The following is a 27,679-nucleotide window of genomic DNA, read 5'->3' on the forward strand; positions in this document are numbered from 1 at the left end:
CAAGCCAAAAGCTCGACCACACTAGGATGAAAATAAAGGCCACAAACACACGGGAGGTAGTTATCATCGAGTAAATGTGCGGGACAAAAGGACATATTGAACTAAGACATTCATTTATTGATTCATTTACTTGCGCTGTAGTGTTGAGAATTAAAAGTGCATGCATGGATAACGAGGGTTAGGGTTATGTCATGGGTATGAACTTCATTCCTTAAGGCAGAGGGGGAGGCCAATTCGAGAAACATTTCTTTGTCCAGTCTCGTACCAACAGTAGAGGGTGGAATATTCATGCTTCCAGTGACCATCTCAAATGCGCCGTTGCCGCAATCATTTCCGCACAAAGATTCAGCCAGAAAACACAGGATATAATTATCACGCCCAGAGTCTATCTCTGCGCCAAAGCTCTAGAGTAAAAAAAAAAAAAAAAAAAGATTAATAAAGCAATGCAACGACAAAAACACTAAAAATACACGTATGCACTAGACATTATGTATCGCCGACGGCCCGCCCTCATTATACTCCACCCTTGTCAAGAAGCCCTGGCTCGCGCCCTGGTCAACCACAAACAGGACCTTCGCGGCCACCTGCGCACCCAGGAACCCAACCTCCTCGAAGCCCGCGTCCTTCCACTCGGGAAAGTACTCGGGCGCCTTGACGTACTTGATGGTTGTCGGTGTCTGGCTGTAGCCGTGGCCGGCGTTGTGGTGGTGGTGCTGCTGCTGCATGTACGGGTTCTGCGAGCCGTGGGTTGTGGCGGCGACGAGGAGCGGGTTGGGCTGCGAGGGGCCTCCCATGGGGTTTTGGGGGTTGGGGGTGGACGCGCCGGTGGCCATGGGGGTCGAGAGGCCGGAGGGAAGCTCGGAGGTGAAGATGGTGTTTGAGGAGGGGGAGATGTGGTATTTGCCCTGGATGGTGGCCAGGAGGGCGTCTTTGAAACCTGCGGGGTGTTAGCTTAATATAGGGAGGATGTGGGAATATTGAGGATATGTACCTCTGACTTTGGATCCGTTGCCCACCACGATCAGAGTCTGCCAGAGCTCGGAGCGTGTGGAGACGTCCTCGACTCTGGACAAGACGCGCCAGAGGTTATCGGCAATCTCGTGGAGGATGCCACACTCCGCGGCCTGGAAACGTTCGATGCCGACCTCGACCTCGCGGTACTGCTCGTCATCTGCGAGCGGTGGGAGCCCGCCAGCCGCGGCTCTCCGCTCCTCCTTGCGCTTTTCCTTTTCCTTGTTTTTGCGCTCGGCATCATCTTCACCGGAGGCCGCGGTGGCAGTAGGGGCGGCGGCAGTAGGGGCGGCGGCAGTAGGGGCGGCGGCAGTAGCGGCAGCAGTGGTAGTGGCTTCTGGGGGCGGTGCAGCGGCGTCTGCAGCAGGCGCTGCAGGCTCCGCGGGTGGCGCATCCGTAATGGACTTATCCTCCCCCTCAGAGACAGTCGCCGTTGCGGGTTCTGCGGCCGGCACCTCCGGTTCCGCCGGAGCTGGTGCAGCTGGCTCCTCGGCTTTCTCGGGGAGCGGCAGCAACGGCGCCGTGGTAGCGACGGCCGACAGAGGCTCCTCGATGATGACCGCCCCCTCCTCGCCGGGCTTCTTCTTCTCGACCAGCCAGAAGGTGTTGTGCTCCCTCTCCCTGTTTGGGAGCCTCCTCTCAAACTCCCCGCGCTTCTCCTTCTCCTTCTTGGCCAGGAACTCGCGCGTCTTTCCGGAGGCGACGATGGCAGCAACGTTGAAGCTCCCGTCCTCGTCCTCGACGTCGAGGTCCATGTTGTCGAGATCCGTCACCTTCCTGTTCTTCTCGCCCGCCGCGATGGCCGCATTGACAGAGCCAGCTGTCGGCAGAACGGAGCCAGAGGAGAGGATCTCGCAGATGGGTGAGCGTTTCAGCTGCTCGACCTCCTCGGCCTTCATGTGCGGTAGCAGGTTCGCAAGGTGCCTCGTCATGGAGTCGCCGCCCCAGCCAGAGACAGTCGCGCGGGCTCGCTCCTGCACAATGAAGTCGACGACGGGGGTGATGTCGGTCTTTTCGTAGCCAACGTCGACGACGGTGGCGGTGGAGACTCCGTAGGCCCAGAGGGCAGCAAGGGAGGCGTCCATGATGGCGAACCCGGGGGCCTTGAGCTTCTCAAAGACAAACTGGGTGAGGAGCTCCTTGTCGCGGTCGTCAAAGTTGGGGGGGTAGAGCATGAGGATGGGTGTGTGGAATGTGGGGTTGATGGTCTCGTGGACATGTTGTCTATATATGTGCAAGTCAGTATCTCAATCGCGAGCCATTGATGACGATGAAGAAGAAGATGATGGGAGAACCCACAGGAGCGCAAAGAAACACCCCCAATCGACCACTTTCCCCTCCTTCATGCACCAGACTGCACCCTCCTCATCGTCGTCGTCCTCGACATAGACCCCGTCCTCGCCCATGTCCTCATCCTCATCCTCGTCACCCTCCGCCTCTGCCTCCTCGCCCTCAGCTGCAGCGGCATCTGGCTTCTTTGGCGTCGCCGACTCCTCCTTCTTTGGCACCGGTGTCGACGACTCTGTCGCGGGGGGCGCGCCCTCTGTAGGAGTGTCCTTTACCGCGGTGGCAGCCCCCTCTATTGCGGCATCATCGACCGACGTCGCCTTCGTCTCCGTGCCATCGTCCATCTCCTCATCGCCGTCGTCGTCCTCGTCGTCATCCCCCTCGTCGTCCTCGGGCATCGACCCCATTGCGGCCTTCTGCTTGGCGATGAGATCCTCCTTCTCGCCCTCGCGCGCTTCACGGATCTTTGTCGCTGTCCATGTGCCCTCCTCGATGCCGGGGAACATGCGACTGGGTATCCGCACCTTTGCGGGGGTGAAGGATTCGGGCAGCCCGAGCTGTGCAAGCGTGGTCTGCGAGCCTGGGTATATTATCTAGGAGAGGGGGAGGGTCAGCCATTGAGAGGGGATTGTGGGGGGTTTTGGGGGGGGGGGGGGGGGGGATTGGGGAACAGAACGAAGTAGCAGGAGGAGGATGGGGAGGAGGGGAGAACTACGAGAATGTGGTCATCGCGGAAAGGAGGCATTGTGGAGTCAGAGTTGAAGACTTGTTCTTCTTCTTCTTCTTCTTCTTTAGAGCCTTCTCCTTCCTTTTCTCCTTCTTCGTCAGGGTGTGTGTGGATTCGTCTTCGCTGTGGACGGTGGTGCTGCTGCTGCTGCTGCTGTTGTCGCGATCTGTGCCAGTGTCTTCTCGCGTTGGCCTTGGGCGTCGCGCCTCGCGTACCACGGGAACGCCAAGCCACACCGCTTCTTCGAGCGCCAAGGGGGCGCCGATGTCAGCATTCCGAGTGACATACAGCGATGCTGACCCATGACGGGGTTTCGCTCTCAACTAATTGTAATTATTATATATATATGTTTTGGTAAAGGAAGAGACTGAGCGCTAGGATGTGCAAACAGAGTGCGTTGCCTGGGTTGAGATGAGGATATCGATGCAGACCATGGTGTTTTGGTGAGTTGGCGATTAGCGATGCAGTAAGGACAGGAGGGCATATGTATATATATATATGTAGTGTCAGCGCACAAAGGAAACAAAGACCACACAGCTACCAGAAGCCTGTGTATCATGACAGCGGTACTCTGAATTGGGGGATCGATAGCCACATTTGAGGGAGGGTACATTGATAATCACTTTGAATTAGGTTTTTAATTAAAGAAGCGGGCGGACCATGCATGGGCCTCAAGGAATCTTTCGAATGGAAAGGGATCGACTACTGGCGGGAAAAGTGGTAATTAATGGGAGACAAGACGCTGAATGTGAAAAGAAGACCGTAGGGAATTACACGCAGTTCTCCAATCACTCCCGCCACGTTACAGCAGAAAGTAAGGAATTGGTTAGGGACGAGCATCAGTCTCAACAATATGCAATTGCAAGTCTTATACGATTGATATGAGGGAATACATGTACCTAGTGACAAGGCTTGCGATCGCTGATGATTGATGGCGAAGATTCGCCAGCCGTACCCCACGAAAGCCACAAGCCTACAACTAATGCTCATGTGGCCAGGCCAAGACTTGCACGATATATTACAAACGAATGAACAATGCAGACAGGTGAAATCCGGCTAATCACGAGCTAACGCTATAACATCACTTCTTCTCTCGATAAAAATAAAGCGATCTAGAAAATAGAAGGGATACCGGTACCTGCCAAGTTTGCCGCTTACGGCCAACATTTGCACTAGCGGCGGTTTGTTTTGTGATGTGAATGAGAATGATCTAGCTTTGGGGAACAATTTAAAGCAATTCAACGACAGGGGAGGATCAACTGAGAGTCCTGTAAGAGAAAATTCATCTCCTTATTACGTTCTCTGAAAATGTACTAATTAAGACTTTGAGTTTCTATCAGGTCTTAATGGCAAATTTAAACTCTATCCAAAACTCGAAATGTCAATCCACATATTAAGAGCAACCTATGTAGCTTCTTGCCGATTAGGGTATTGTCTGGCAATATATCATCTGAGGTAGGAAAGTAGAAAGGTGGTCACTTTGGGGGTAGATTTGGCGTGTTTCAGCAGGAAAGATATGGAGATTGACATTTAATTACCATTACACTTGGAGAATCGTGCTGGTTGAGAAGCTACTGCCAACGATTCATGTTAATATAACACATTCTTCTTAAAGTAGATTGATGAAAGAGCTCCAGAGAGACTTGGGAGACACTGGGATTTTAATAGACGTACGATTGCGCATTTGTGCAAGAGCACGGTTTAAATACCCTACCATAGCCTCCAGGTGCTTGGGGGAGGGGGCCATGGGGGCTTGAGCTCGGCCACATCTAAGATCTCGTTATCGTTATTATCTATCGGTTATGGACAGTTCCATTTGTCTATGGAATCAGGTGGATCGGGGCACGTGTGCCCGGGATTCGTGTCAGAGCCTTTGCGAGTGACTATCCATGACCGAGTGATAACCTGTGCTCGGGTAGTGGGCGTTCAATTATGGGGTAGGAGCGTACTGTTGAGGAACATGCATACCAAGAAATATAAGACATATTTTGTCTTAGTCTGAAGAGGGAGGGGTAAGGTAAACCTGATCATCACGAGCAATATCCCGGGTGCTATCACCCCTCGGCGGTCAGGCCAAAGTAGCTATAGTAGCTGCTAGGTTAACTACATATATATGGAAGGTCAAGTGGTAGGAACCGTAAGAGCGACGAAGTCAGGGCGATTTGGTTATCTCTTTATACCTAGTAACAAGATGCTGACTCTATCGTAGCTACCTACCTTAGTAAACTTGACGGATACTAATTGGGCTTGACTGCTGAGGGAAAAGGTAGCGTATATTGCTGCTACGGTCGGCTTACTTCTGAAGCTATCTGTACGTAGTTAACTGATATTATGCAAGATGTTGTCGGGGTTATCTCCCTGTTGGATATGATGAGTATGTGTATATTTATTTTCAACTCGCTTTCAAGTTGGACGTATAACTGCGATGTGACAGGGACCGTTAAATTAAGAGTTGTTGTATGTATGCGCCGTACTGTAAGACGTATACATGATATTATACCATATGTACCTCAATTAAACAAGTGCACGTAAGCCACACGGTTACACTCTGAGCATCGGAGTGGTTATAACAAAATCGGTCTGGCGAAAGCCCAACTCGGGGGTTTTGTCCCTTTTCCGGTCTCAAGACCTCCTGCCCTCCGATGCCTCTTTCATATACCTTATTTAAGATAGTTGAAGTTCTAAAACAATGCAATGGTACAGTATCTTCCAAAATGCATGGTATCTGAGCCCGTATCGCGTGTCGGTCAGCTTGGGTGCACGTATTGCAGTGAGCAAGAGGGCCAATGAAATATCTTGGCTTCTGATTCCACAAGGGCCGTGTGTCGGGCTAGAATTCACTACATGTATGTAGTAGTGGCGCCAAGATCTACATTTGGCGGTAATGCACGTACCTACATGTACAACTACATAAGTATTAGCTGTATCAGACAAGGTTCGCTTATAATTATGCAGGTCACGTGCCCTTGATCTCGTTCTCCCAACCCCTTGATATCTTGAAGACAGCCGCCAGCAAGGGACATACCGCCATAACTCGAAAAATTGGCTAGATCAAAATTACTTAGATCAAAATTACTTGTACGGGAGACTTCTGGTGCAGATCGATGCCATTCAACCAATCACTCAAGTGGTAATGTAATCCCTGGACGGAGATAGCCAATTTTTCGAGTTTTGGCGGTATGTACATGTACAGTCGCATGCAACAAGTTCCCGCCGTTTTTTGACGGTGAGTCAAACCATAACCACTCCACCACGAACTCTGCAAAATTTTCAAGATATGACAAGTGGCAAGCTGTTGTTATTCTCCATAAAATGGGCTGAAATACTGTACAAATAAATAAAGATACAAACTGTCCAGTCAGGAGGAGGATTGGCCTACTGGATGACCAGATTTCAATGCCTTAGAGAATTCATGGGAAATGCTCAAGAGTGCACTAAAAAGGCAATGAAGTTATAGACAGAGAAGACCTCATCGTGATGATGAACCTTTTATCGCTGCACAAGAGGAGTGGGGGGCATTGTCTCAATCAAAGCTAGATAAATTACCATTAAGGGTTGAGGCATGTCTCAAAGCCAATGGAGGCCATACTAGATAGTAGTCTCAAAATCGTTTTCTTTATATTCTATTGAACTCTACTATGTATTCTCTATTAAATATCTTCACTTGTAGTTGAGTAACGAGTATTGAGGTTGGGTGTTGCATCGTGGACGGCGAGAACTTGATGCATGCGACTGTACATTTGGTAATTCCAATATTCCAATATGTTGGTGGTCAAGACAATATGTTACTACATACAAAAGTCAATGTCCTTAACCCTAACCCTTACACAGTCATCAGGTGTGCCTCATTTAGGCCCTCCACCAGTTAATATAGATATTATCAACGCACATGTATATATACTGCACTCGCAGGTCCAAAAGCCCCACACTTATCGCCACTCTTTGTCAAATTCATTATGATACCCTGCATTTTGATGCTCATATCCGTCGGAATCGGCCTAGCAACTCTCATCCTGACGTTTATCACCAGCTTCCTCCTCTCAATCTTTGCCGGGCTTATCTTAAGTGCTAAGGGTGTGTTGTGCACGATATTAATTGTGATTCTGCCCGTCTCGAGATTAATATTCAGATTTAAGCGCGAAAGGGAGGAGGAGGAGGGGTACGGGAGACATGCAGCTGCGGCCAAAGAAGCGCGAAAGGAGAGGGAGACTAGGGAAAGGGGGCTGCGCCAATTACAGGAAGCTCTCCGCCAGGCAGAACTGCGAGAGCGTCGATCCATGGCTGGAAACAGCCTCGGGGAGCAGCAGCCGTTCGAAAGAACAGGGCCAACTTCATCAATGGATACTAGTATGCCCCAAAGGGTAGGATGGGTTGTCAACCTTATCGAGGCAATTGGTCGCGCAAGTAGCGCGGTTGCCTCTGTACCGGCCGATTTAGATGACCGCGGTATTGGGACGGAGGATGTCAGCTCGCTACTGGGAGGTGACTGTGTGATGTGTTGTGTGCGCGCGGCAGATACACTGGTGATGCCGTGTAAACATCTCGCCCTATGTGGAGTGAGTATAGAAATCCCCGCTGGAGCCTGCATGTAACGGCAGTCGTTAAGTTTTTAAATAGGCGTGTAGCAGCAAGATGAGAATTGGAAGTTCTGAGACCGAGGGAAGGTGCCCGCTTTGTAGGGCCCGCATTGTGGACAAGGTGAGATCTCGAGATCAGCCACTTTGAGGATTGATTTGATGCAGGATTTGCTGACCAGGAGACGCCGTAGATGAAAATCTTCCGGAGTTGATTACAGTGGGGGGTACAAGCTGGGTTCTGTACATATATGTCGGCATGTTTGACAGAGGTCTAATATGGTGGTGTGTGGTTGTGTCTATGCTATTAAAGTGTTCCCTAAGTACATGTACTTACCTAGCGCTCGAGATTCAAACGCCGTGGGTGCGCGTTCTGGAATGTCATTACCTATAGCTGTCATTTCCTACGCGTATCTTGAAACCTCTTATAGCTAGCCCTGTGGGTGGGTCGGGGGAGCCGTTGATAGATGCATCCATTGATCACCATATGTTGTATGAGAAAAGTGTGTCAAAGGTGGTAGGAGTTGCTAAGAAGATCTTGTATGAGGAGATTGTCGTTTCTCTGAACGGAAAAGTTGTGCAGGGAAATGTATTAGCAAAGGTGTAGGTAGGGAAATTGGACAGCTGCACGGTTTTCCCTACTAAATTATAGACGCCTACGCAAACCCTAAACCTACCAAAGTAGGTCATTTTTTCAAGTCACTGATAGTATGCAGCTCAAAGGCTATGGAGTAAATTGGGTATTTGATCGTGGGTAAAAGTGCAGGTAAATGTGTCAAGGTCGACATTTAGTCGGGTTATGGGTAAAATTATCTGGATAGATTCACAGAAGAATAAATTGCTCGCGCTTGCAAAGGCATAGCCAGTTACTTAACCTTGGTTGGTTATTTTATGATATTTATCGGTTGACTGACTCCATGATCCAGTGAGGGTTAAAGATGCGTCGGATATATTTTGTGGATGAGTTATCTGGAGATCTTTTGCCCTCAGATTGTTGTCCGGTTTATAAACTAGCGGGAGTTATGCTGTAGACGCTTATGCACGCCCGGGTCTCGCATCCGGGCGGACTCCAATCAGACTTGCATAGGATTTTAGCTATACACACGAGCTCACTATAGCTATATATATTTCGAATTCCGCAAAGATAACAAAACACATGATCAGTGATATTGGCAAGTAGGACTTTGCTCCTAGCTATAGGCTCGCACCAACAATTTCAAAATTGAGTGACTCGACATGAATCGGTGAGAATCAATGATGAAACCCGCGAGTCTCGATAGCACTGACACACCTATATATGCATGGAGCAATGATCGAATGCGTATTTCTGCTATAATCGGGACTTCATATAGAACTCAAGCCAAGCCTACCAATCGCATGAGTGGCATCTGAAACTGGACCAACATGAGAATATGGTCCGCGTTATTACTGGCGATCAGAAGATCATCACCGCTGTAGAGTATTTATCATATATATATAGTGCGCATGAGCATCAACATGTGAGTGGCATAATATCGAGCTTAATAATCTAATGATCCAGCTCTGTGGTAAATCTCTCCTCAGATATATACATACATACACACCAAAGAGAAAATTCACAAAAGAAATTCGATATAGTTGAAAACAAGACAAAAATTGCCAGTAGAGTGCCTATTCCAGTGATCGATAGAGACAGGAAAGACCGATGCCAAGTAGTGTGTTCGTGATCGATGGCGAGATCTAAACTAGCTGCAGTACTGGACTCGGTTCTAGATATAATCAGACAGTTAGCGGCCGCTGTACGATACTCAGTTCAAGTGATGTCCAGTATCTTACTTTACATTCAGGGCTGTATTAGCATGCATTTCTAAATCTGTGGTGGCGTTCGCAAGATTCGGTTGATCACTGGGTTTGATGTTCGCCTTAGGGTCAATGTTCGCGTTGGGGGTGCTGTGCATATGTTCATCGCGAGGTTCAGGCGCTGTCGACGACTTTGTAAGAATATCCACAAGTTCGTTGTGCTGATTGCACCTGGCTATCTCCAGAGCGCTTCGGTGATCAGACATCGATGGCTCAACGTCAACATCTGCCCCGTGCTGTAGGAAGATTTTCACGATCTCGACATGCCCCTTATCAACTGCAGCTTGTAATGCCATTTGACCACCATCGATAGCACCTGGGGCGTTGATATCAGCACCGTGTTGCAAAAGTAGCTCGACGGTTTCGATATGGCCATTCCCCGCTGCGGCTTGCAATGCAGTCCGACCGGATGTGTGAGCTGCGGTAACATTGATAGAAGCACCTAGAGCGAGTAAATGCTTCACCATCTCTGTATGTCCAGCCTCAGCCGCCGCCTGCAACGCAGTCCGACCTTCCATTTTTGCAGCTTCCGCGTTAACTTCAGCTTTCCTCTGTAAAAGTATTTCTACAACCTCAAGATGTCCACCCCCAGCTGCAGCCTGTAATGCCGTGCGACCACCTCTTATTGCGGGTTCGGCGTTAACATCAGCCATTCTCTCCACAAGTAATTCCACGACATCATGATCTCCATACTCGGCTGCAGCCTGTAGTGCCGTGCGACCAAAACTGTTACATGGACTCGCGTTTATCTCCGCTCTGCTTTGCAAAAGTAGGTCCACGATGTCGCGATGTCCACATCGGGCCGCCGTTTGTAATGGCTGATTTCCATAGCCTGGGTTTGGAGCCCTACATCGGCCTAGTTCGCCAAGAATAGCCTGACGATCTCGATATTGCCCAGCGAAGCCGCGACCTCCAATGCTGTGATCCAGCTTGCCAGAGGACCACCATTGTAGATATCATTGATATCGGCATGGAAGGAAAGAAGAAGCTTAATGATCTCAAATGTTTCCGAGTCTGGTAGCAGCTAACAGTGGTGTTTCCAGCGCAGGAGTTGACGATTTGACAGAGGCACCGTTTTGCAAAAGTAACTTTACGAGATCCAGGGACCCGCCCAAAATTGCTGAAAGTAGTGGGGTCTGTTTGGAATAGCCGAATATTTCTGCCTGTTGATTGTTAGGGCGTGCACCGTTCTCGAGAAGTACCTTGACAGTTTCGACATGGCCGCCTTCAACTGCAGCTTCCAATGGTGTCTGTTCGATTGCATATGGGGTATTGGTATTGATCTCGGCCCCTCGCCCCAAGAAGATTCTGACCAACTCTGTGTGTCCTTCTCGAGCAGCTATCTGCAGCACAGGCGGGGGCGAAGAAGCGGTGCTAGGGATGTTGACAGGAGCACCGTGCTCGAGGAGCTAATTTATCAGGTCCATGTGCCCGCCTCTGTTGGAGAGCTCACAGATGACGGCGGCCTTCAATGGCGAGATTATCCTAGGGTCATGGGTCGCAACTAGATCCGGAGAAGGGTCTGCTCCCTTACTCAACAGGAACCTGACCATGGAGATATCCCCTTTTTCCGCCGCCGCTGCAAATACTGACGAATGGTAACTATTATCCGGAGGGTTGATATTAAGCCCGTTTTCCAGTAGAAGCTGCATGACGCCAATATATCCACTCCCAGCAGCGATTTGTAATATTTTGCGTGGGGGTCGATTCAGCGATGTGGAGGTATAATCCCAACTCATGAGATCAACTCTGTTGACCAGGAGTATCTTGATAATCTCGACATGCCCGTTCTCGACAGCAGCTTGTATTGGTGTCCGGCCATCCGACTTGCCGGGAAGAGTGTCGACAAAGGCACCGTGTCCCAAAAGAAAACGAACCATCTCGGTGCGCCCTCTCTCTGCTGCCGCTTGGATTGCTGCTCTTCCACTGAAGGAGCTGGGATTCTCATGCACAGATGCCCCGTTTGACACCAGAAACCTTGCAATATCAATATAGCCACCCTCCGCAGCCGCTTGCAAGGCCGTTCGACCATATTCTTTTGCTGGTTCGCAGCAACTAAACCCATGAGAAAACATAATCTTCACGATATCAAGATGCCCAGCTCGCGAAGCTACTTGCATGGGGGTTGGGATCAGGCCGTCCTTGTAGTCTGCTTCGACGCCGCGATCAATTCTCAGGTCTAGAAGGAACTTGACAATATCAATGTGGCCACCTCGAGCTGCGGCAGTTAGAACCAAATGAGTAGGCTTGACTCCATTCCCCAGGAGCAGATTCAAAATGTCGAGATTTCCACTGCCAGCCGCTGCTTCCAATGCCGCTACCCCAGCCTCCTTCGACGGCTCTGCGGAGACGTTGGCGGCATGCTCTAGCAGTATCTTAACCACAGCCAAATGCCCGCCTTCACATGCCGCCTGCAATGCCGTTCGACCACCACGGCTGGCTGGCCCTGCATTGACATTGGCCTCTTTCTATAATAGCAACCTCACCATCTCAATGTTCCCAACCTCACAAGCCGCCTGCAACGCCGTTCGACCAAAGTAATTACTTGGATTGGCGTTGATCTCTGCACCGCGCTCTAACAAGAGCTTTATTATCCTGACATCGTTCCCAAATTGAGCAGCGGCCTGCAACGCTGTACGGCCTTCTTCCTGATCTAGTGGACCGTTGATCTCCGCTCCGTGATCCAACATTAGTTCCACAATGTGAATATTCCCGGAAGAGGCAGCCGCTTGTATTGCTGTCTGCCTGTTGGGGGGATACCCGGTGGAATTCACGTCGACCTTATGACTTAGGAGTAGTTGAACTACACCAAGGTGTCCACAGAGAGCAGCTACTTGTAATGCCGTCTGGTGGTCCTGAGTATTTGTTTTGGCGTCGTTGTTGAGACCAAGTTCTAAAAGGACCTTTGCGATTTCGGAATCTCCACGTTCGGCCGCAAGGTACAGGGCTGACTTCCCTTCAATGAGGGCACCAATATCTGCTCCTTTAGATTGCAAAAGCTGGATCATATCTGTTCTCCTTGACTTGACCGCTTTATGGAAGAGGTATTCTAGAGAAAGGCGGTTCGTACTCCCTTGTTGGTAATTTGCTGATCTCAATAGCATTGGGACAAGTAAGGATGAATAAGCTTCCTTCTCCGGAACCGACATTAATTGCACAATATCCACCCCATCACGTCTCTCCCAGAGATTTTGCTTTTAATCCTCCTTTAACTTCAAATCAATTCCTAGTACAGAAAGCTCGCTTTCCAGAGATTTAAGCCAATCATCCATGCGGGTACACTCAGGGTGATCAATATGCAGCCACACATCCTTAAAAGCTTCCAATGCAGCGGGGCGATCCTCCGGGTTCGCAGCCAACAACCCCCGCACAAAGCATATTGCCTCTGGACTTGCCCCTGATGTTACCAGATCATCGACAGGGAACTCAATATTCCCATAATAATACCCGAAGAGAAGAGGGGAGTTCGCTTGGGTCAAAGGCTTTGTAGTGCTAGAAGACACTACCCCCGATATTTTTCCAGAATCTTCATCATATGCAGCCTGGTCAAAGAACGGTCTTTTTGAGGTTAAAACCTCATGCACAAGGATACCTAGTGACCAAATGTCTAAGGCATTCGTGAACTGAGACATCGAAGAAGCCGTCAACTCTGGAGCGCTATAGGCAGGAGTGCCAAGCATGGTTCTCAAAACTGTATTTTCTGCTCGCTTTGACGTCCCGAAATCTGCAATCTTGATATGAAGGGGAATCCGTGAAGCAACAAGAATATTCTAACCATTGTTTGCCAGTTATGTGTCAGTTTCAAACTTGACTATTGCCGGTACGTGAGCGGTCGAGAGCTGGTGAGGGGTAAATACCTGAGGCTTCAAATCCCGGTGACAAATTCCCTCCCCATGCAGTATTACTAGTCCCTCAAGGATTTGTCTGGTGATCGTCTTTGCGCCGGCCAGCGCCTTTTTACGATCTGTAATATATTGACTCAGATCGCCGCACTCCACATACTCCATTGCAAGATATACGCTATTGTTATTTTCGTACCAGCCCAAGAATTTTACAAACAAATCATCACGCTTGGTTTATATAGTTATCAGATGAGACCAGATCATGTCGAGATCGAGATGAAGACCGTGGGAGCGCTTATATCTCGTAGCCTGATTAAAGCTGCAAGCTCGTGTGCGAGACTATTTGGCGATAATATCTTGTCGCGGAGCATCGATTTTACCGCTCTCAATTGCCCTTTATCATCTTTCTCACGCCAAACAACACCCGAGGCGCCAATACCAAGGCTTTTGTCCCTGTTCCACGTGGCAAACACCTTGCGTTCACCTGTCAAGTGAACCACATAGTCGTCAAAGAAGTCTGTTGATAGTTTGAACTTGTCGGCCTCAGAAACTGAATGAGTCATGAGTAAATAGCAAGTAGGGCGGTGTATGCCTGAAATGTGCACGGGTGCGAAAAATGGAAAAGAGATGGTGAGTTAGAGGTCTTGCTGAGCAGCCTACTCCTGGGGTTTTATGTCCATGCCAGACTAATAACAATCGGTTATACGTGTTCAAGAGCTATGTACACATGATTTGGGGAAGTAAATATGTAGGTAAGTAGGTAATACATGTAAGTGTATCATACGTCGAGAAACACTTATTAGTAAATTTCTTTACACCCATGCAAGTCTTGCATAAACCGCTTCGTCACTACAATGTACCCATTTGGTTTGACTTGGACCGGCCCTAAATCCAATGAAACCATCAATTGATCAAATAAAAATTGTGATTTGATCTGAATTATTAATCGCAAGAAATCGATTTAAATCCAAATCATACTCCGCCCATTAAAAGGACAGTTAGAAGGATCTTCTACTATAAATATTGGGATCGATCTACAGCTTCTGCTATGAAACGCATCGCAGACCTATACATAATATAGTGTATGATTGGAATCAATTTGAAAACCAATTTTGACTGGGCTAAATTGTAACCATGGTTTGATTGCGTGATCATGAGTTAAATCGAATCCAAATCAATCAGCAAATCAATTTTTCAAACCACGATTTGTAAGTCATGGTGCATTACATATAAAAAACTACAATCTTAGTTTCGCAACAGCTGGTTGGTCTAGAGCTATCGATCTTCAGGCTGTACTCGGGACCTCTGAACGCCCTCCTCGATTGCTGGGATGGGTGTGCCTACGTGACGTTTCAAAGGCTTGGGAGGAATAAGATTTGTGATCGATTGACAAGTATGAATAGCATTTGTATTTCCTGAGTGAAAAAAGCATTCATGCGGCCAAAGCTTTACCTGCATCAGTAGCTCTGTAGCTGACGTATTGAAAAATCCTCAAATGCTAGAAAATCCTTTCCACCTACAACATACCTCTAGTCAACTGCAGTCACAACAAACCACTAATGAATGCCATAGAGTTGTTCTCCTGGTTCTTTTATTTATAATTATACTTGAGGATAAACGATTCTGGTAAGACCGTTGTTGTGGTGTTGATCAATTGACGTTTCGGAGCTCAGGATCACTAGATTTTGTATTGTCATGGCCTACTGGATAAAGGTTCAGGCTCTGAAGACAGAAACGAAGCTCGATTGTCAACTATGATGACCATGAGACAAGAGAAGAGTCGAGACAAATCTAGCTACATCGGACACGGTCCAGTTGTTGTCTTCCGACCCTAGTCACCTCGCCTGCACCACAACGTGCACGTGACTAATATTACCTAGCTACTAACTCTCTCTGGTGGTAGGCCCCATACAAGATATTGATAAATTAGGCAATCCTATACAAGGAGAGCAGGCTCTTGGCTATAGGAGTCTTTTGGGTTTCAGGATGGGGCGCTGGGGTAGCTGACAGCTGCGGTTGCTTCTATTGATGGGAGGTCTTGGCGTTCTGTAAAAGTTCTACTGCTTAGTCATAAGCGAGTGATTCTTTATGTATGTAACACTTATCAAATTTGAAAAGTCCCTTATGACTTAACCACAACAGATATCAATGATCGGGAAAAACAATCTATGCTTCATCACAGTATTCAAATTTGGCTTTTACAGATTTTGAACATCTCTCGTAGTTGAAAAGTTATAAGAGACTTGGCGTTCTTCTTAAAAATATGTATATTGGGGGCACCGTACGCAGCTAACGAATTAATGCACTGGCGAACACCAAGAGACAAATCCCAGACCTGCCACACCCCAATCCTCCTAGATGGACAAGAATTCCAACCCGGGCATCAAGTCAGATGGGTGGGCTTCTGGCTCTCCCCCTCCTTTAACCCCAACACCCACTTCCTAAGGAGACTAGCCTCAGCAAGGTCGGCCTTCGGCCTTATCCAACGCTTCTCATCCGCAGGCAAAGGCCTCTCCTCCCGCAACTGCCAAAAGGCCGCCACCCTAGCGATAAGACCCATGCTTACCTATGGCGCAAACGTCCTCACCCCAACCTCCGCCCTCAAACCAATGACGATCTTCTGGAACTCTATACTCCGGTGGGCCACAGGGTGCTTCAGGGCAACCAACCGCAAAGTGCTATGGGCGGAGGCGAACACGCCCCCCCTGGACCTCTACCTACACTACCTCAAATGCAAATACGCCATTCGAATCCTACAAGCATGCCCCCTCGGCAACCTTGTAACCGGCAGGACGAGCCCCTCCTTCCCAACGATCTCCAACCATAGAACATTCTCACATACCCAACTCCTCAAAGGGCTCCCCAATCCCCCCAAGAAATGGAACTCAACCGCGCTCAAAGGCGTCGCACACCTACCCATCGAATTCCTCGGATCCCTCCTTCTCCCCTTGATAAGAGAAGGCGTTGCCCCGGAACAAATGAATCGCTATGCAAAAACCCAACTACTCGTCAACTGGCAACTACACTATGCACCCCCAGAATACTACGCCCACCCTCTCTCCACCACCCCGCTTCCCTTCAACGACCTCCTCAAATTCGTTGCAACCCGAATCCATCAATTCAGATCAGGGAAGAGCTATCTCCGAGCCCAAAAGACCTGGATGACCGCCCACACCCCCTCTACATGCGAACGATGTAATGCAGCGGAAGAAACACCAGAGCATGTCATCCTCCACTGCCCCAAACTCGCCCCAAATAGACATGGTCTACTACGAACCATCACATCGCTGAACGATATCTGGAACGACCAGACCCTTACCACAGCACTAGGCGCCTTCATAGTTTCCACAAGAATGAGATATCCCAGAAGCGCCCCCCCATCACCCCTCGCTACAGGCTCCACAACTATATCGACCCTCACATCGATATCCACTATATCCTCACCCCTCACACCAACGGGACCAATACCCGCGATCTATGCTTCCTAGAAAAGACCTACATTAGGCACAAGGGCTCGGCCCAAAATATTTCCTTTGTTCTGCGATTACTTTCTTATGTACATTTCTTTTGTGTTTAAATTTTGGGTTTTTAGGGGACGGGTTTGGGATAGTTCGGGGATAGGTTTCTTTACGCCATAGTTTATACTGCATGCGACCATTCTGTACCTAGAAACTAGAAATGAAATGACTTCACACACACACACACACACGTACGCAGCTAACGACTCCACGGTAGAAGCCTGATATGATGTCGGCTGCGCATAATCCAGAAATTCAGGTAATGGTCCATGCTCAACATGTCGACAGTGACGCCCTCAGAAACACCGACAGGAGAGAGTACGTAAGTCATGTATTTACCCTATAGCTATTTGACATCGATACTATATACACCAAGAATCGAAGGAATATTCAAATACTTACTATACTGGGTCATATAATTGACTCAGAGGTCGCCACTCCACTTAAGAGTGTATAAATATAATACATACACTGGCACCTTAGATATATTCATGAGTAAGAGATACATAACTAGAGGGCTTCACGAGCGAAATCCAGTGTAATGGGGCTCGAGCGGCGGAGATTTCTGACGCCATACAAGAGAGACTAGGATATAAGAGAATTTGCTGATGATCGGTGACATAAATATGCTACTTTATAATTATAAAAAGATTGGCCTCTCCGTGTTGCTCCGCTTTCAACTCCTCTTAGGTGCTGGGATCAATAGACGAGATTTCTGATAAATGACGATGCCTGGACTTGGGGGTTGATCTAGTTTCCGACAATGCCTAGTAGTTTCACACCCTTCCGGGGAAAGTCAATAATACGACTTTCAAAATTATATTGGACCAAAGTAGTTAAGTCAGAATCTCCGTCATCTCCCATGGGAACATGTACCTTATATATCTGGTGCACTGGCATAACCAATATCTCTCGCAGCGCAACCGGTTCACCCAAGCATATAAAAGTATACCAGCATGTAAAAGCAGGACGCTGGTATAGCTCGTGGGGGAAAGGGAACACAAATTGCATCGATTCATCGAGGCTTCTCTACTTTGCCCCCCAGGTCACCTTAACGATTGCCTCCTTTGATATCGTGGAGAGGCAGCACACCTCTCAATTCACGACAGGGACAACATGACAAAGTCCTCGAGAGGACTCCAAAACCATCGTTTATAAATACATCGGGAGACGCAATACTAAATTCGGGCAGCAAACCCCGCATGTATCATGTGTAGATAAAGACTCAAAAATTCTTCAAGTGTTTACTAACGACGGCGCTCAGCACCCAGTCGGTTATTAGAAGCGGACTATGGCCTGTAAACACGGAAACTCGCCTAGGTTGCGATCAACTTTGCCGCCCACATTCTCGGATACGCTATTGGTTGTGCTAGCAGTGGAGAGGTTGCGCTCCAGTGGTGATGGATCTTTTGTTACGTTGAAACACCTTCTAAGTTTATAATTTGGAATCGATTATTGCAAGGGTTTATACGTTATTGGCTGCTTATTATATTCACTTCTCGATCCTTCTTGATGAACTAAAACGTAAAACGTGATTACTCAAAGTGATAATTTAACCGAACTAAAGGTTGCCCTGTTTAATTTGGACACCTATCTAATGACCGCCTTTCAACGACATTTCAGCTAGTCCCCCCCCCCCCGGGGGCTCTATCAGAGCTCGACTAGCTTTGTGATATTGTTAAGTAATTACCGACCAAATGCGTCACAATGTCTCGGGGCGGAAACTGGTTCGCGATGTGTTGCACGCCAGTTAAACCTGAAGCCCTGACTTTACATAGACTAACCTAACCCTAGTCATCGCAAGATATCGATCTCCTGATACCGGGTCCAAGAAGTCTACTTCCACAATTATAGAAGGATAATGGCGGAGAACTAGTCCTAGTTGAAGAATAGGCATGTTAACATTTGTGATCCTGAAAACGGCGGGAAAGGGTCAATCATGCACTATCACTCGATCATTGATCATCACTCGCCATATGATACGCCCTGCAGACATTTTTTTTTTTTTTTGTTTAATTCATTAATTGTATGCACGCCCTGCAGACATAGATTGGAGGTCTACGAACCAAACTGAAAGAATAGTCTGAGTCTAAAATGAGGAGCCCTATTCGATAATCGCGGTTGATCACAAGCGCAAAGGAACCGGGATGGGCCGAAACATCGATATCATGTATACTTGCGAGTGAGATGTTGAGATTTGCGCAGGTGCAGTTGCAACTGTTATCTAGTTGAGGTAGCTCTTATGACATTTCTTGAAATTCGAATGTGGAAATAGAGGTTTTATCTCATCGCAGTGTGCCAAGATATAATTCTTTGGGCCTTCAACTAACTAAATAACAGAATTTCGTAAACGGAGACAATAGTGTTCTCCATGAGACGAGACGGCTTGAAGTCTTGTCTCGAACAGCTCGACACCAAATATTTTTTGTCTCGAGACTGGCTTGAAATTTGCCAAGATGTATTAGTGTCATAGGGCTAGTAATAAAATAGTTAATGAAAATTGGAAATTTTTTTTTTACTAGGGGTAAGTATCATGCAACCAGTTTTTTCTCCACCTCTACTGACTCAAATTCAAGATATCGAATTCTTGAATATCTCGACAACAAAACGGCGGAGACAATATCTGATTGAAGATTCGGAATCTGCGGAAGAATCCGGTCTTAACGCGAATATCCAAAGTACGTAATGATGAGCTTTCATTTTCTATATTGTGGGATCGAGATGCTTATATCTCAACAGTCAGGACCTGCGGGTGATATCTGATTGCAGATTCGGAATCTAGGCAAAGAACTGGTCTTAACGCAAGTCCTCAAGGTATGTAACGATAACTTTGAATTTCCATTTTCTCTGGTATCGATTCCCTGATTTGCAACGACCTGAACGTTCATGAGACGCCCAGCCTATATTAAAATGTCTGCTTCATTCTCGAATCATTTCCTTTCAAGTCCGCCAGCAATTGCTTTGTCTGAGGATGTTCTGAATGATTCTCAACCAAACGCCCCTGATATCACAATCAAGGATGAGATTCAAAATCTGCGGAACCATTTAACAGGAAATTGGGGTAAGATCACATTTCCCACAGAACTCTGCCAATTGTACTGAAAGATTATATAGAGAAATTGCAATCTACAAACACGGTATCGGGCAGACAGAACTCGCATGAGAGATTCAGTGCATATATATATTCGCGCAGAATGATTATCAGAGAATCAGTAATTTTACCTGAACCGCACCCAAGAGACTTTCCCGCAGAGAGTGAGATGGCCCTCAAAAGACACAGAATCCGATTCTGCCATTGTACAAAGCAATGGGGTCCGTACCCAGAGTCACATACCACAACCAGCCAGTATTTGAGACATTTTCGCAAGCACCATCCAACCTTACCCGAAACCCTGGATAAAGAACAAGAAATGATACGGGCTATTCAACTTACATACGCAGGTGGAAATTTGGGTAGTAACAAAAGGAAAAGATTACTTGAATCTAATCCTTGGACTCTCTCCGCTGTAGTGGGAAAAAGCAATGCGCGGGCATTTGGTCAGCCATTCGAGCTCCATATATATAGACGGCTTCTTGCTGAGTTTATCGTGGATACAATCTCATCCTTTAGTCTCGTTGAGTCGAAATCATTCCGTTCTTTGTTACAGTACTGTAATTCTCAGGCGGTTTCAGTCAGTTCTAATACTCTTCGCCGAGATATACAAAAAATGCACGACCAAGTCGTACCAGATATCAAAAACAGACTTCAACGGCATGTTGCCAGCGGTGGTTATATTAATTTGACTCTCGATGCTTGGACTTCAAGTAACAAAATACCGTATCTTGTTATAACAGTTCATTGGATGGATTCGGCCTATAATCTACAAGACTGCGTTCTTGGATTCCGACGTTTGAGAGGATCGCACACAGCAGACAACTTGGCTGAAGTTGTGGCTGATGTGTTAAAAGAATTCAGTCTTACCGGCCATCTCCTATGTATAACGGCTGATAATGCAACAGTAAACGACAAACTGTTTAAGGTATTGGAAAGAGATTATTTTTTCGGAGAATGGTTGCGGAAAGATGGTCAAATACGGTGCATGGCTCACATTATTAACCTTGCCGCACAGAAGATTCTGGTCAATCTGAAAGGGGAAGCGGATCTACCTGAGGTAGTTCTAGCAGAAGATGAAGGAAATATCCCAGTCGAATCATCCCCCTCTAGTGTTCTTAAAAGATCCGACGTATTCTTTCAAAAATATGGGCTTCTAATCTGCTATTAGAGGTTCTACAACGGGAGTGTCTTGTCATGAACCTCAAAAGTCTAAAACCATTATTGGATATGCGTGTTAGGTACATCTATTCTTATATTATTTTACAAGTACTTTCGGAATGATAACAGTTATAGTTACTTATTTTTTGACAGATGGAATTCTACATATACTATGTTGGAAAGATTTATATATCTATGTCCTGCTATCGATCGGATGACAGCTCTCGAGTCAAAACTGCGACCATACACACTGATAGAAACCGAATGGAATACAGTAACACAGCTTTCCCGAATTCTGCATATTTTTCTACAAGCTACTCACGACCTAAGCGGGAAGAGGTATCCGACACTGGCCCTTCAACTGCCATATTATGAGATGCTTCTCCGGGACATCAAGAACGCGAAAGATAGAGAGGCAACATCATGATCAAGAGACAAATCACTCTTTAACGCATGCAGTGACTCATGGAAGGTATTGAACAACTATTGGAATAAGACTGACGATCAATCTGCACCCGCTATTGCAATTCTCCTCGATCTCCGCTGCAAGACTGGTGCACTACGTCAGCTTGGATGGTCACAAGCATACATCAATATAGCAACAAATAATTTAGAACGAATTTACACAGCAAAATACTCACCTCAACCTATTCTGAATGAGAACGAAGACCTAAATACCCGGGAGTCCTCAGTGCCTATATGCTCAAGTCTAGGTCTGTCCGATCCAATAGTACATTCAAACAGATCTATCAATATCCCTGATATACTTTTTGGATCTGAAGAAGATGAATTTGATGCAGCGGAAATAACCCTTCCGGAATCCATCCAATATTTGATTGAGGCAAGAGCAGATAGGATAGCAGACGTGACAACATGGTGGAAGGTACACGAGAACAGGTTCCCCAACCTGTCTAAAATGGCCCGTGACTATCTGTCAATTCCTGCCAGTAGTGTTCCAGCGGAGCAGCTGTTCTCAAGGTATATCTTGCATTTTATTCCGCATTGCCATCATTTTTAGAAACTAAATTATAGTAATTAGGGCCGGAGATATTATCACTAAGAGGAATAGAATGGAGGCATCAGCCCCGGCTCTGCTCTTAACCAAGAGTTGGCTGGGGTTACCGAAGATACAAGCTTGGGAGATTGAGGAAGAGGAATTGGATGATACAGATATGGCCCGCATTCTGATAGATGAGTAACGCCTGATATCTATTAGCGGAATGTTATAGAAGTTATTATAGAAATTGAAGTTCTCTTAAACTACCTCGTGAGGTTTGTGCATGGCCACAGCGGAACAATCCTCATCATGACTGAACTCAGCTCACAAAACGGGCCATAACAATATAACAAAGCATTGGGGCCCAGTCGGACAGCTCTGCGTAACGATGATCACCTCGAAGTATAGGTTCACCCGTGAAGTCTAGGTTCACAGGGTCTCACTCGGTTTCTCAAGCCTATCTCGGGACGGACAAGACAAGATGAGACACGCGCCCCACTTTTGCAAGACGAGACAAGACCGGGCCTTGGTCTCGTCTCGAACGGTGTCGTGGAGAACACTAGGAGACAAGAAAAACGAGGAGAGCAGTGGCATAAACTAAAGCTGGGCAGAGGCGACAGAACTCCTCCCCCGCGCCACAAAGGCTTTGAAAGTTAGAAAAACCTCCTCCATTCCTAAACGCGAGTGTCCCTCAATGTTTGCTTGTCGATCTTGATTTTGATGTACTCAGTCCCAGAGAATACATAGACCTGATCGTCTTTGCCCGGAACAGGCATACACGCATCAACCGTGGAGAACCCCGCTTCCTTCAAGGTTGGCCAGTTGTCCTGAATATTTCCCTGCGCATGTCGATCCTCACGAAGGGTCTCGGGGTCGATTCTGAACCTGACATAGTTCGCTCCATGGAACATGTAAAACTGGTTGGGATGTCCGGGGACCTCCATGGTCGCATCGACTGTATTAAAACCAGAGTCTGCCAGCATTGGCCATTGACTTTCAAATTTCGTATGGACCGCTGTCATACGGAGTGTCGGATAGTGAAGACATGTCTAGTTTGCACCGTAGGTATTTCCCGCCAGAGAAGAAGTATAACTGATCATCCTTCCCGGGTACGCGCATCGCGGCATCGATGGTGGTAAAGCCGGCATTCTTGATGGTAGACCAAGTCTGTATATCACGTGCAACCCGGTGCCCGGTCATGCTGTCTTTAAGGGTAGCTGCATCAACGTGGATTCGGATGTATTGTGAGCCGCGGAAGACATAGAACTTGTCATTCTTTCCCGGGACAGGGGCAACGGCATCAAGACGGGTGAACCCCGCCTCGGTGATTGAGGGCCATTGGTTTGCAATCTTTGTGGGAGGGTTGGTAGGGGCCATTTTGAGCGCGTCTGTTGCGAGTTAATGGAATTTTCTTACATATTAGAACGTAGGCAGGGCTTACTTAAAACTCTGAGGTTTTGATATAGTTTAGATAGAGCTACAGTGACCAAGATACTAATTTGATGACTTTAGTTTACCGCCATAGTTAGTCCTGATTATGCAAGCGTGCCTCCTTAATTGTAAATGTTTACTCACTCAAGATAGAGAAGGGTGGAGAGGAGGGACAAGAAAGAAATGATAGGGTCGGGGGCCGGTAATTGTATACTCTGAAGATAATAGTAGAGAAGGCCGAAGGGGGGGTGCCGGATGGTTTGAAATTGTCCTACACTAGTGGGCGGGTACCCTTTTTGAACCCCCAGAATATAACATAGCGTAACCGGTTTCTCACCCGGAGAGAATTCGGGATAACCATTTTGTGACATATAAGTGGGGTGGTCAATCTGTGCATGTGCCTGGTGATGAAAATCGATTTCCTGCTTCATATTCAGCTATTATTCTTTCTATGATCGCTATATGCATTTGACATGTCGTGTATGTATCTGAGAATGCGGGTGGAATCGTATAGAGGAAGAGGTGTGAGATTACGTCTCCTGATGTCTTGCTGCAAAGACCAAGAGGCATGGTTAACTGAATCCTTCCGTCTGTATTCAGCGCCTGTGCCTTTCTGTGGGATTGTGTGGGAGAAGTCCAATCGAGGGAATGATATTCGTGAGCAGTTAAGAAACTACTGTTAATCGCATATCCGTTACCCATCAAGGCCTTGTTTGGTTGAATCTGGCGATCACTACTATCTAAGAGCGCCAAAGCGCTGTCTACCAAGGTCGTGAAAAGTACGCGACAGACAAGGGATGTTAGGAAGTTAACGTTCGCTGGGAATCAATCCGTGTTTTTAGTGATATTGTCACAGCCCGTATGCCAGCGGAAAAGATGCTTTCGTTGATCTAGATCTATTGATCCTTGTGTATATTAAACGACGATCTCTAGCTATCTAGCTTACCCCCCGGCTGCTTCTGTATCTCTTGGGCCGGTGAGACACGCAGATTCCAGCACTTCCTATTTAAGCAAAGCCAAGTCGCGTTTCCTCGAATAATAGAGCGTGGTTTAGTGATTAAGCATCAGGCTTAGTGATACTGAGATAGGAAGTACTGGAATCTGCGTGTCTCACCGGCCCAAGGGATACACACTGACATTGTCTATAGTCGGCGAGTTGTTACATATACGTTTGTCTCTTAAGGCCTTGTTATAGATTAACAATGCTGTAGTAGTATTAAGGATATCGAGACTCGCGATAGTAACTCCCGCTAGAGTTGTATTGTGGGGGCATTTTCGTAACGGAGCAAACACTACATACATGCATGGAGGAGCGTTCTCAGAGCTTACGGTTCTCGGTAATAGCGAATCAACTGGCCGGTACATAAGATGCATGCTCAGATATATGAGAGTGTCTGCCCAGACAGAAATGGGCGTACCTACTCTAGATCGACAGTGCATGATCTACATGTACTTACGCAAATCATTTTTTCTTTTTTTCAGCCCGAGAGGAAAATAACTCTATGCGAGAACAAGTATGTACTTACATGCACATACCCATCCCTCCCTTTGTGACCAATTGGCCAATGATACAAAAGCCCGCAACATCACCCAAATCACCCCCTCCCTCTCTCATCACTCCCCACCGCTTGAACATGCTCCTGAATTAAGGAATCTTAGCTAGACCTCTAAACAACGATGTCCCTCCACCACCTCCCAGCAGAGCTGCTCCTCATCGCCGACTACCTCACACCCGGTCCCCTCCCCTCTCTCCTCGCCGTCTGCCACTCACTCCGCACACTCCTTACCCCCCTGCTCATCCAACACGCCCCGAGACCAGTTCCCACGCCTCACATTAGTGGGAAGATCCACTTCGGACCCTCCCACCCCCTCATGTGGGCCGCGCGGTTCAACTGTCCCAGCCTTGCCCGCACCTTCCTAGCACACGCTCCCGCAACTCGAGAACGCGAACCCCACTGTCACGCACTAATAGCTAGCCGCTTGCAAGAGGGATAGCCTGGAGATCGCTCGCGCTCTCATTGCCCATAATGGCGGCCCCCCCAAACAAAATCATCTCGGGCTCGCCATAGGCCATGGCAGCTCCTCGGTCGCATTCCTCCTCATGGACCACGGTATCGACCCGGTTGGTTGCACAACAGGCGTGTGGTTCGGTAGGACTGGAATCCCGCTCTTCCTGCAAGAGGCAGGTTACAGGGATGTGCGGTTGATGCGGGAGTTTCTCGATCGAGGAATCGATGTGAACACCCAGTGTTGGCGGCGGTGCACCGCGCTGACCATAGCCGCCGAGTATGGGCATGCGGCGTGTGTTCGGCTCTTGCTGGAGAGGGGTGCGGACGTGACGGTGGTGGATGGGGATGGGCGGACAGCGTGGAATATGGCGGCGGATGGGAAGTACGAAGAGGTATTGGAGTTGTTGAGGGGCACGGGGGCGGAGAAGGTTGTGGTGTGGAGGTCCCACTTACTCGACCCGTTTCCAATCGCCCCCTGGCCAGCGCCGTGGTCCCCCTTGCATATATATAATATAGATGGTCATGATAGGGAGCCTTGGGAGTCTCGTAGAGAAAAGCTCATTCAGGACTAGCTGGGCTCAGTGGAGCACGTATCGTGAGGCCAGCTGTGCGTGCGTGTAGTTTCTTGCTGTTAATTACGTGTATGAATATCTCAGCGTAGCGTAAGGAGTGGAAACAATTTTGTTGGATCGTATTATGAGTGATTTCAAAAACCGGAATGCATCAAGTTGGCGCTTTCTTTTGGTATTTCTCGCCTATCCATATATGTTTGCATGTACAGCCACTCTGCAAAAGTGTTCGTGATTCCGATTTCGGAGTGAGACATTTCTCTATACATATGTAACCGTGGCGGACCATTAAAAACCCCAAGAGAAAACTTTCCCAGTGACCAATGGAGCCCGGAATCAATTAAGAATAAGATCAATGACCTATCTCCTTTTATATATATATAGCCACGAACTATATTATATATTTTTTTTTGTTTTGAATCTTTACATTAATAACATCAACGTCACGGGTGCGCCACACTGCGCACTGACATTAAAACTAAATCACGAACACTTTTGCTGAGTGGCTGTATGTAGTCCTTGCGGGACAAGACCCTGTTCTCGTTGAGCGTTGTTTCGCTACTGGGCTCACCAGATATTCGGTCAGCTTGGAGCCCAGTAGCTGCCCCCCCGTATGCGGTTCCCGTGTTCCAGCATTCGGTACCGAATATGTTGTATGAATGGAGACGCTGCTCGATTGGCTACTTTCTATCCAACTTAGCTATATAGCACAGGACGTCTTGTCATCTTAATAGAGGTGAAATAGACTTGCAATGCATATATATGCTAACCTGTTGGTCTGTACATGTCTTGACTATACGGCAATGGGCTGGTTTACTTATATTTCGATGAATCAGGTTTGATGCTTATAGTGAGACAAATACTGAGTGAGGCGGGAATGCTGGATTTTACAGCCTGCAAGTAACTACGTACTACGGAACTAGGAGAAAGGATCGAAAGAGAATGATATGTGTCGATAATTACCTAACCCTAACCCCAGTATATACCCCTCGAAACCTGCTTGGTCTAACGGTGTTTCTGATAGAAATGATATTGCTTGATTGAAAGTACGCTGCTAATATCTATGCTGAACAGGACCAAGACATGAGACTAAATAGAAGATACAGACAAAGGAGATAAAGGAAATACTCTATCAAAGCGGTTCGCTGCATGACATATCCGCTGTATGACATATCCGCTGCATGCATGACAGGTTCGTTGCATAAAAGAAAAGGACAAGAGTTTCCCTACCGTATTCCATCAGTTTCCACCTCTTCTCTACACTGAAGTGTAACTGGTAACACTAGGAAATTATGTACTTTCGACTAGTCTTTCTAGTGGCCTCATAATGTGGTGGCGTCAATCTAGCAAAAGGTACATGTGTAGCAACGCATTAATGAGGCCTCACCAGTTCGTTAACGCACTGTACAGCCTCTAATTGATAGAAAAAATGGTTGAAAAACAGTTCTAGGCCCTGAATAATGTTCTCTGAGCTTTAGGAAGATTTGGAGTTTATCCTTTGTTTGCTTCTTCGGAATAAGGATTTGGCTATGCGGACGGTTTCCCTAGATCGACGCCCATATTCTGTCCTTGTATGTTCTAAAGAGTTGGTAAAACCCCCGAACTTTCGCAGTCAGACCATTT

At 47.4% G+C, this 27,679-nt stretch overlaps 8 protein-coding genes across 8 annotated transcripts; 3 read left to right on the forward strand and 5 right to left on the reverse strand.

The window, feature by feature from the left end:
* Positions 1-479: 479 nt before the first annotated feature.
* H6S33_004511 (uncharacterized protein) lies at positions 480-3,459 on the reverse strand (the record flags this gene model as incomplete). Its single annotated transcript, XM_044835880.1, has 6 exons — positions 480-937; positions 992-2,235; positions 2,311-2,891; positions 3,014-3,178; positions 3,241-3,348; positions 3,415-3,459. 6 exons carry the CDS (start codon positions 3,457-3,459, stop codon positions 480-482), a joined length of 2,601 nt encoding a protein of 866 aa, XP_044691249.1.
* Positions 3,460-6,981: 3,522 nt separating this feature from the next.
* H6S33_004512 (uncharacterized protein) lies at positions 6,982-7,814 on the forward strand (the record flags this gene model as incomplete). The annotated part of the gene is made up of 3 exons (XM_044835881.1): positions 6,982-7,581; positions 7,643-7,723; positions 7,794-7,814. The coding sequence occupies 3 exons, from the start codon at positions 6,982-6,984 to the stop codon at positions 7,812-7,814; spliced, it is 702 nt and encodes a 233-aa protein (XP_044691250.1).
* A 1,596-nt stretch (positions 7,815-9,410) lies between these two features.
* H6S33_004513 (uncharacterized protein) lies at positions 9,411-12,587 on the reverse strand (the record flags this gene model as incomplete). The annotated part of the gene is made up of 4 exons (XM_044835882.1): positions 9,411-10,356; positions 10,468-10,847; positions 10,899-11,884; positions 11,948-12,587. 4 exons carry the CDS (start codon positions 12,585-12,587, stop codon positions 9,411-9,413), a joined length of 2,952 nt encoding a protein of 983 aa, XP_044691251.1.
* Positions 12,588-12,635: 48 nt separating this feature from the next.
* H6S33_004514 (uncharacterized protein) lies at positions 12,636-13,445 on the reverse strand (the record flags this gene model as incomplete). Its single annotated transcript, XM_044835883.1, has 2 exons — positions 12,636-13,208; positions 13,296-13,445. 2 exons carry the CDS (start codon positions 13,443-13,445, stop codon positions 12,636-12,638), a joined length of 723 nt encoding a protein of 240 aa, XP_044691252.1.
* A 95-nt stretch (positions 13,446-13,540) lies between these two features.
* Positions 13,541-13,843, reverse strand: H6S33_004515 (uncharacterized protein; the record flags this gene model as incomplete). Its single annotated transcript, XM_044835884.1, has 1 exon — positions 13,541-13,843. One exon carries the CDS (start codon positions 13,841-13,843, stop codon positions 13,541-13,543), a length of 303 nt encoding a protein of 100 aa, XP_044691253.1.
* Positions 13,844-15,580: 1,737 nt separating this feature from the next.
* H6S33_004516 (uncharacterized protein) lies at positions 15,581-16,768 on the forward strand (the record flags this gene model as incomplete). Its single annotated transcript, XM_044835885.1, has 1 exon — positions 15,581-16,768. The coding sequence occupies one exon, from the start codon at positions 15,581-15,583 to the stop codon at positions 16,766-16,768; it is 1,188 nt and encodes a 395-aa protein (XP_044691254.1).
* A 5,953-nt stretch (positions 16,769-22,721) lies between these two features.
* Positions 22,722-23,424, reverse strand: H6S33_004517 (uncharacterized protein; the record flags this gene model as incomplete). Its single annotated transcript, XM_044835886.1, has 2 exons — positions 22,722-23,002; positions 23,061-23,424. The coding sequence occupies 2 exons, from the start codon at positions 23,422-23,424 to the stop codon at positions 22,722-22,724; spliced, it is 645 nt and encodes a 214-aa protein (XP_044691255.1).
* Positions 23,425-25,155: 1,731 nt separating this feature from the next.
* Positions 25,156-26,059, forward strand: H6S33_004518 (uncharacterized protein; the record flags this gene model as incomplete). Its single annotated transcript, XM_044835887.1, has 2 exons — positions 25,156-25,352; positions 25,474-26,059. 2 exons carry the CDS (start codon positions 25,156-25,158, stop codon positions 26,057-26,059), a joined length of 783 nt encoding a protein of 260 aa, XP_044691256.1.
* Positions 26,060-27,679: the final 1,620 nt, after the last annotated feature.

The sequence above is a fragment of the Morchella sextelata genome (assembly GCF_020137385.1).
Source record: "Morchella sextelata strain SCLS chromosome Unknown scls_17, whole genome shotgun sequence".
Taxonomy (NCBI): Eukaryota; Fungi; Ascomycota; class Pezizomycetes; order Pezizales; family Morchellaceae; genus Morchella; species Morchella sextelata.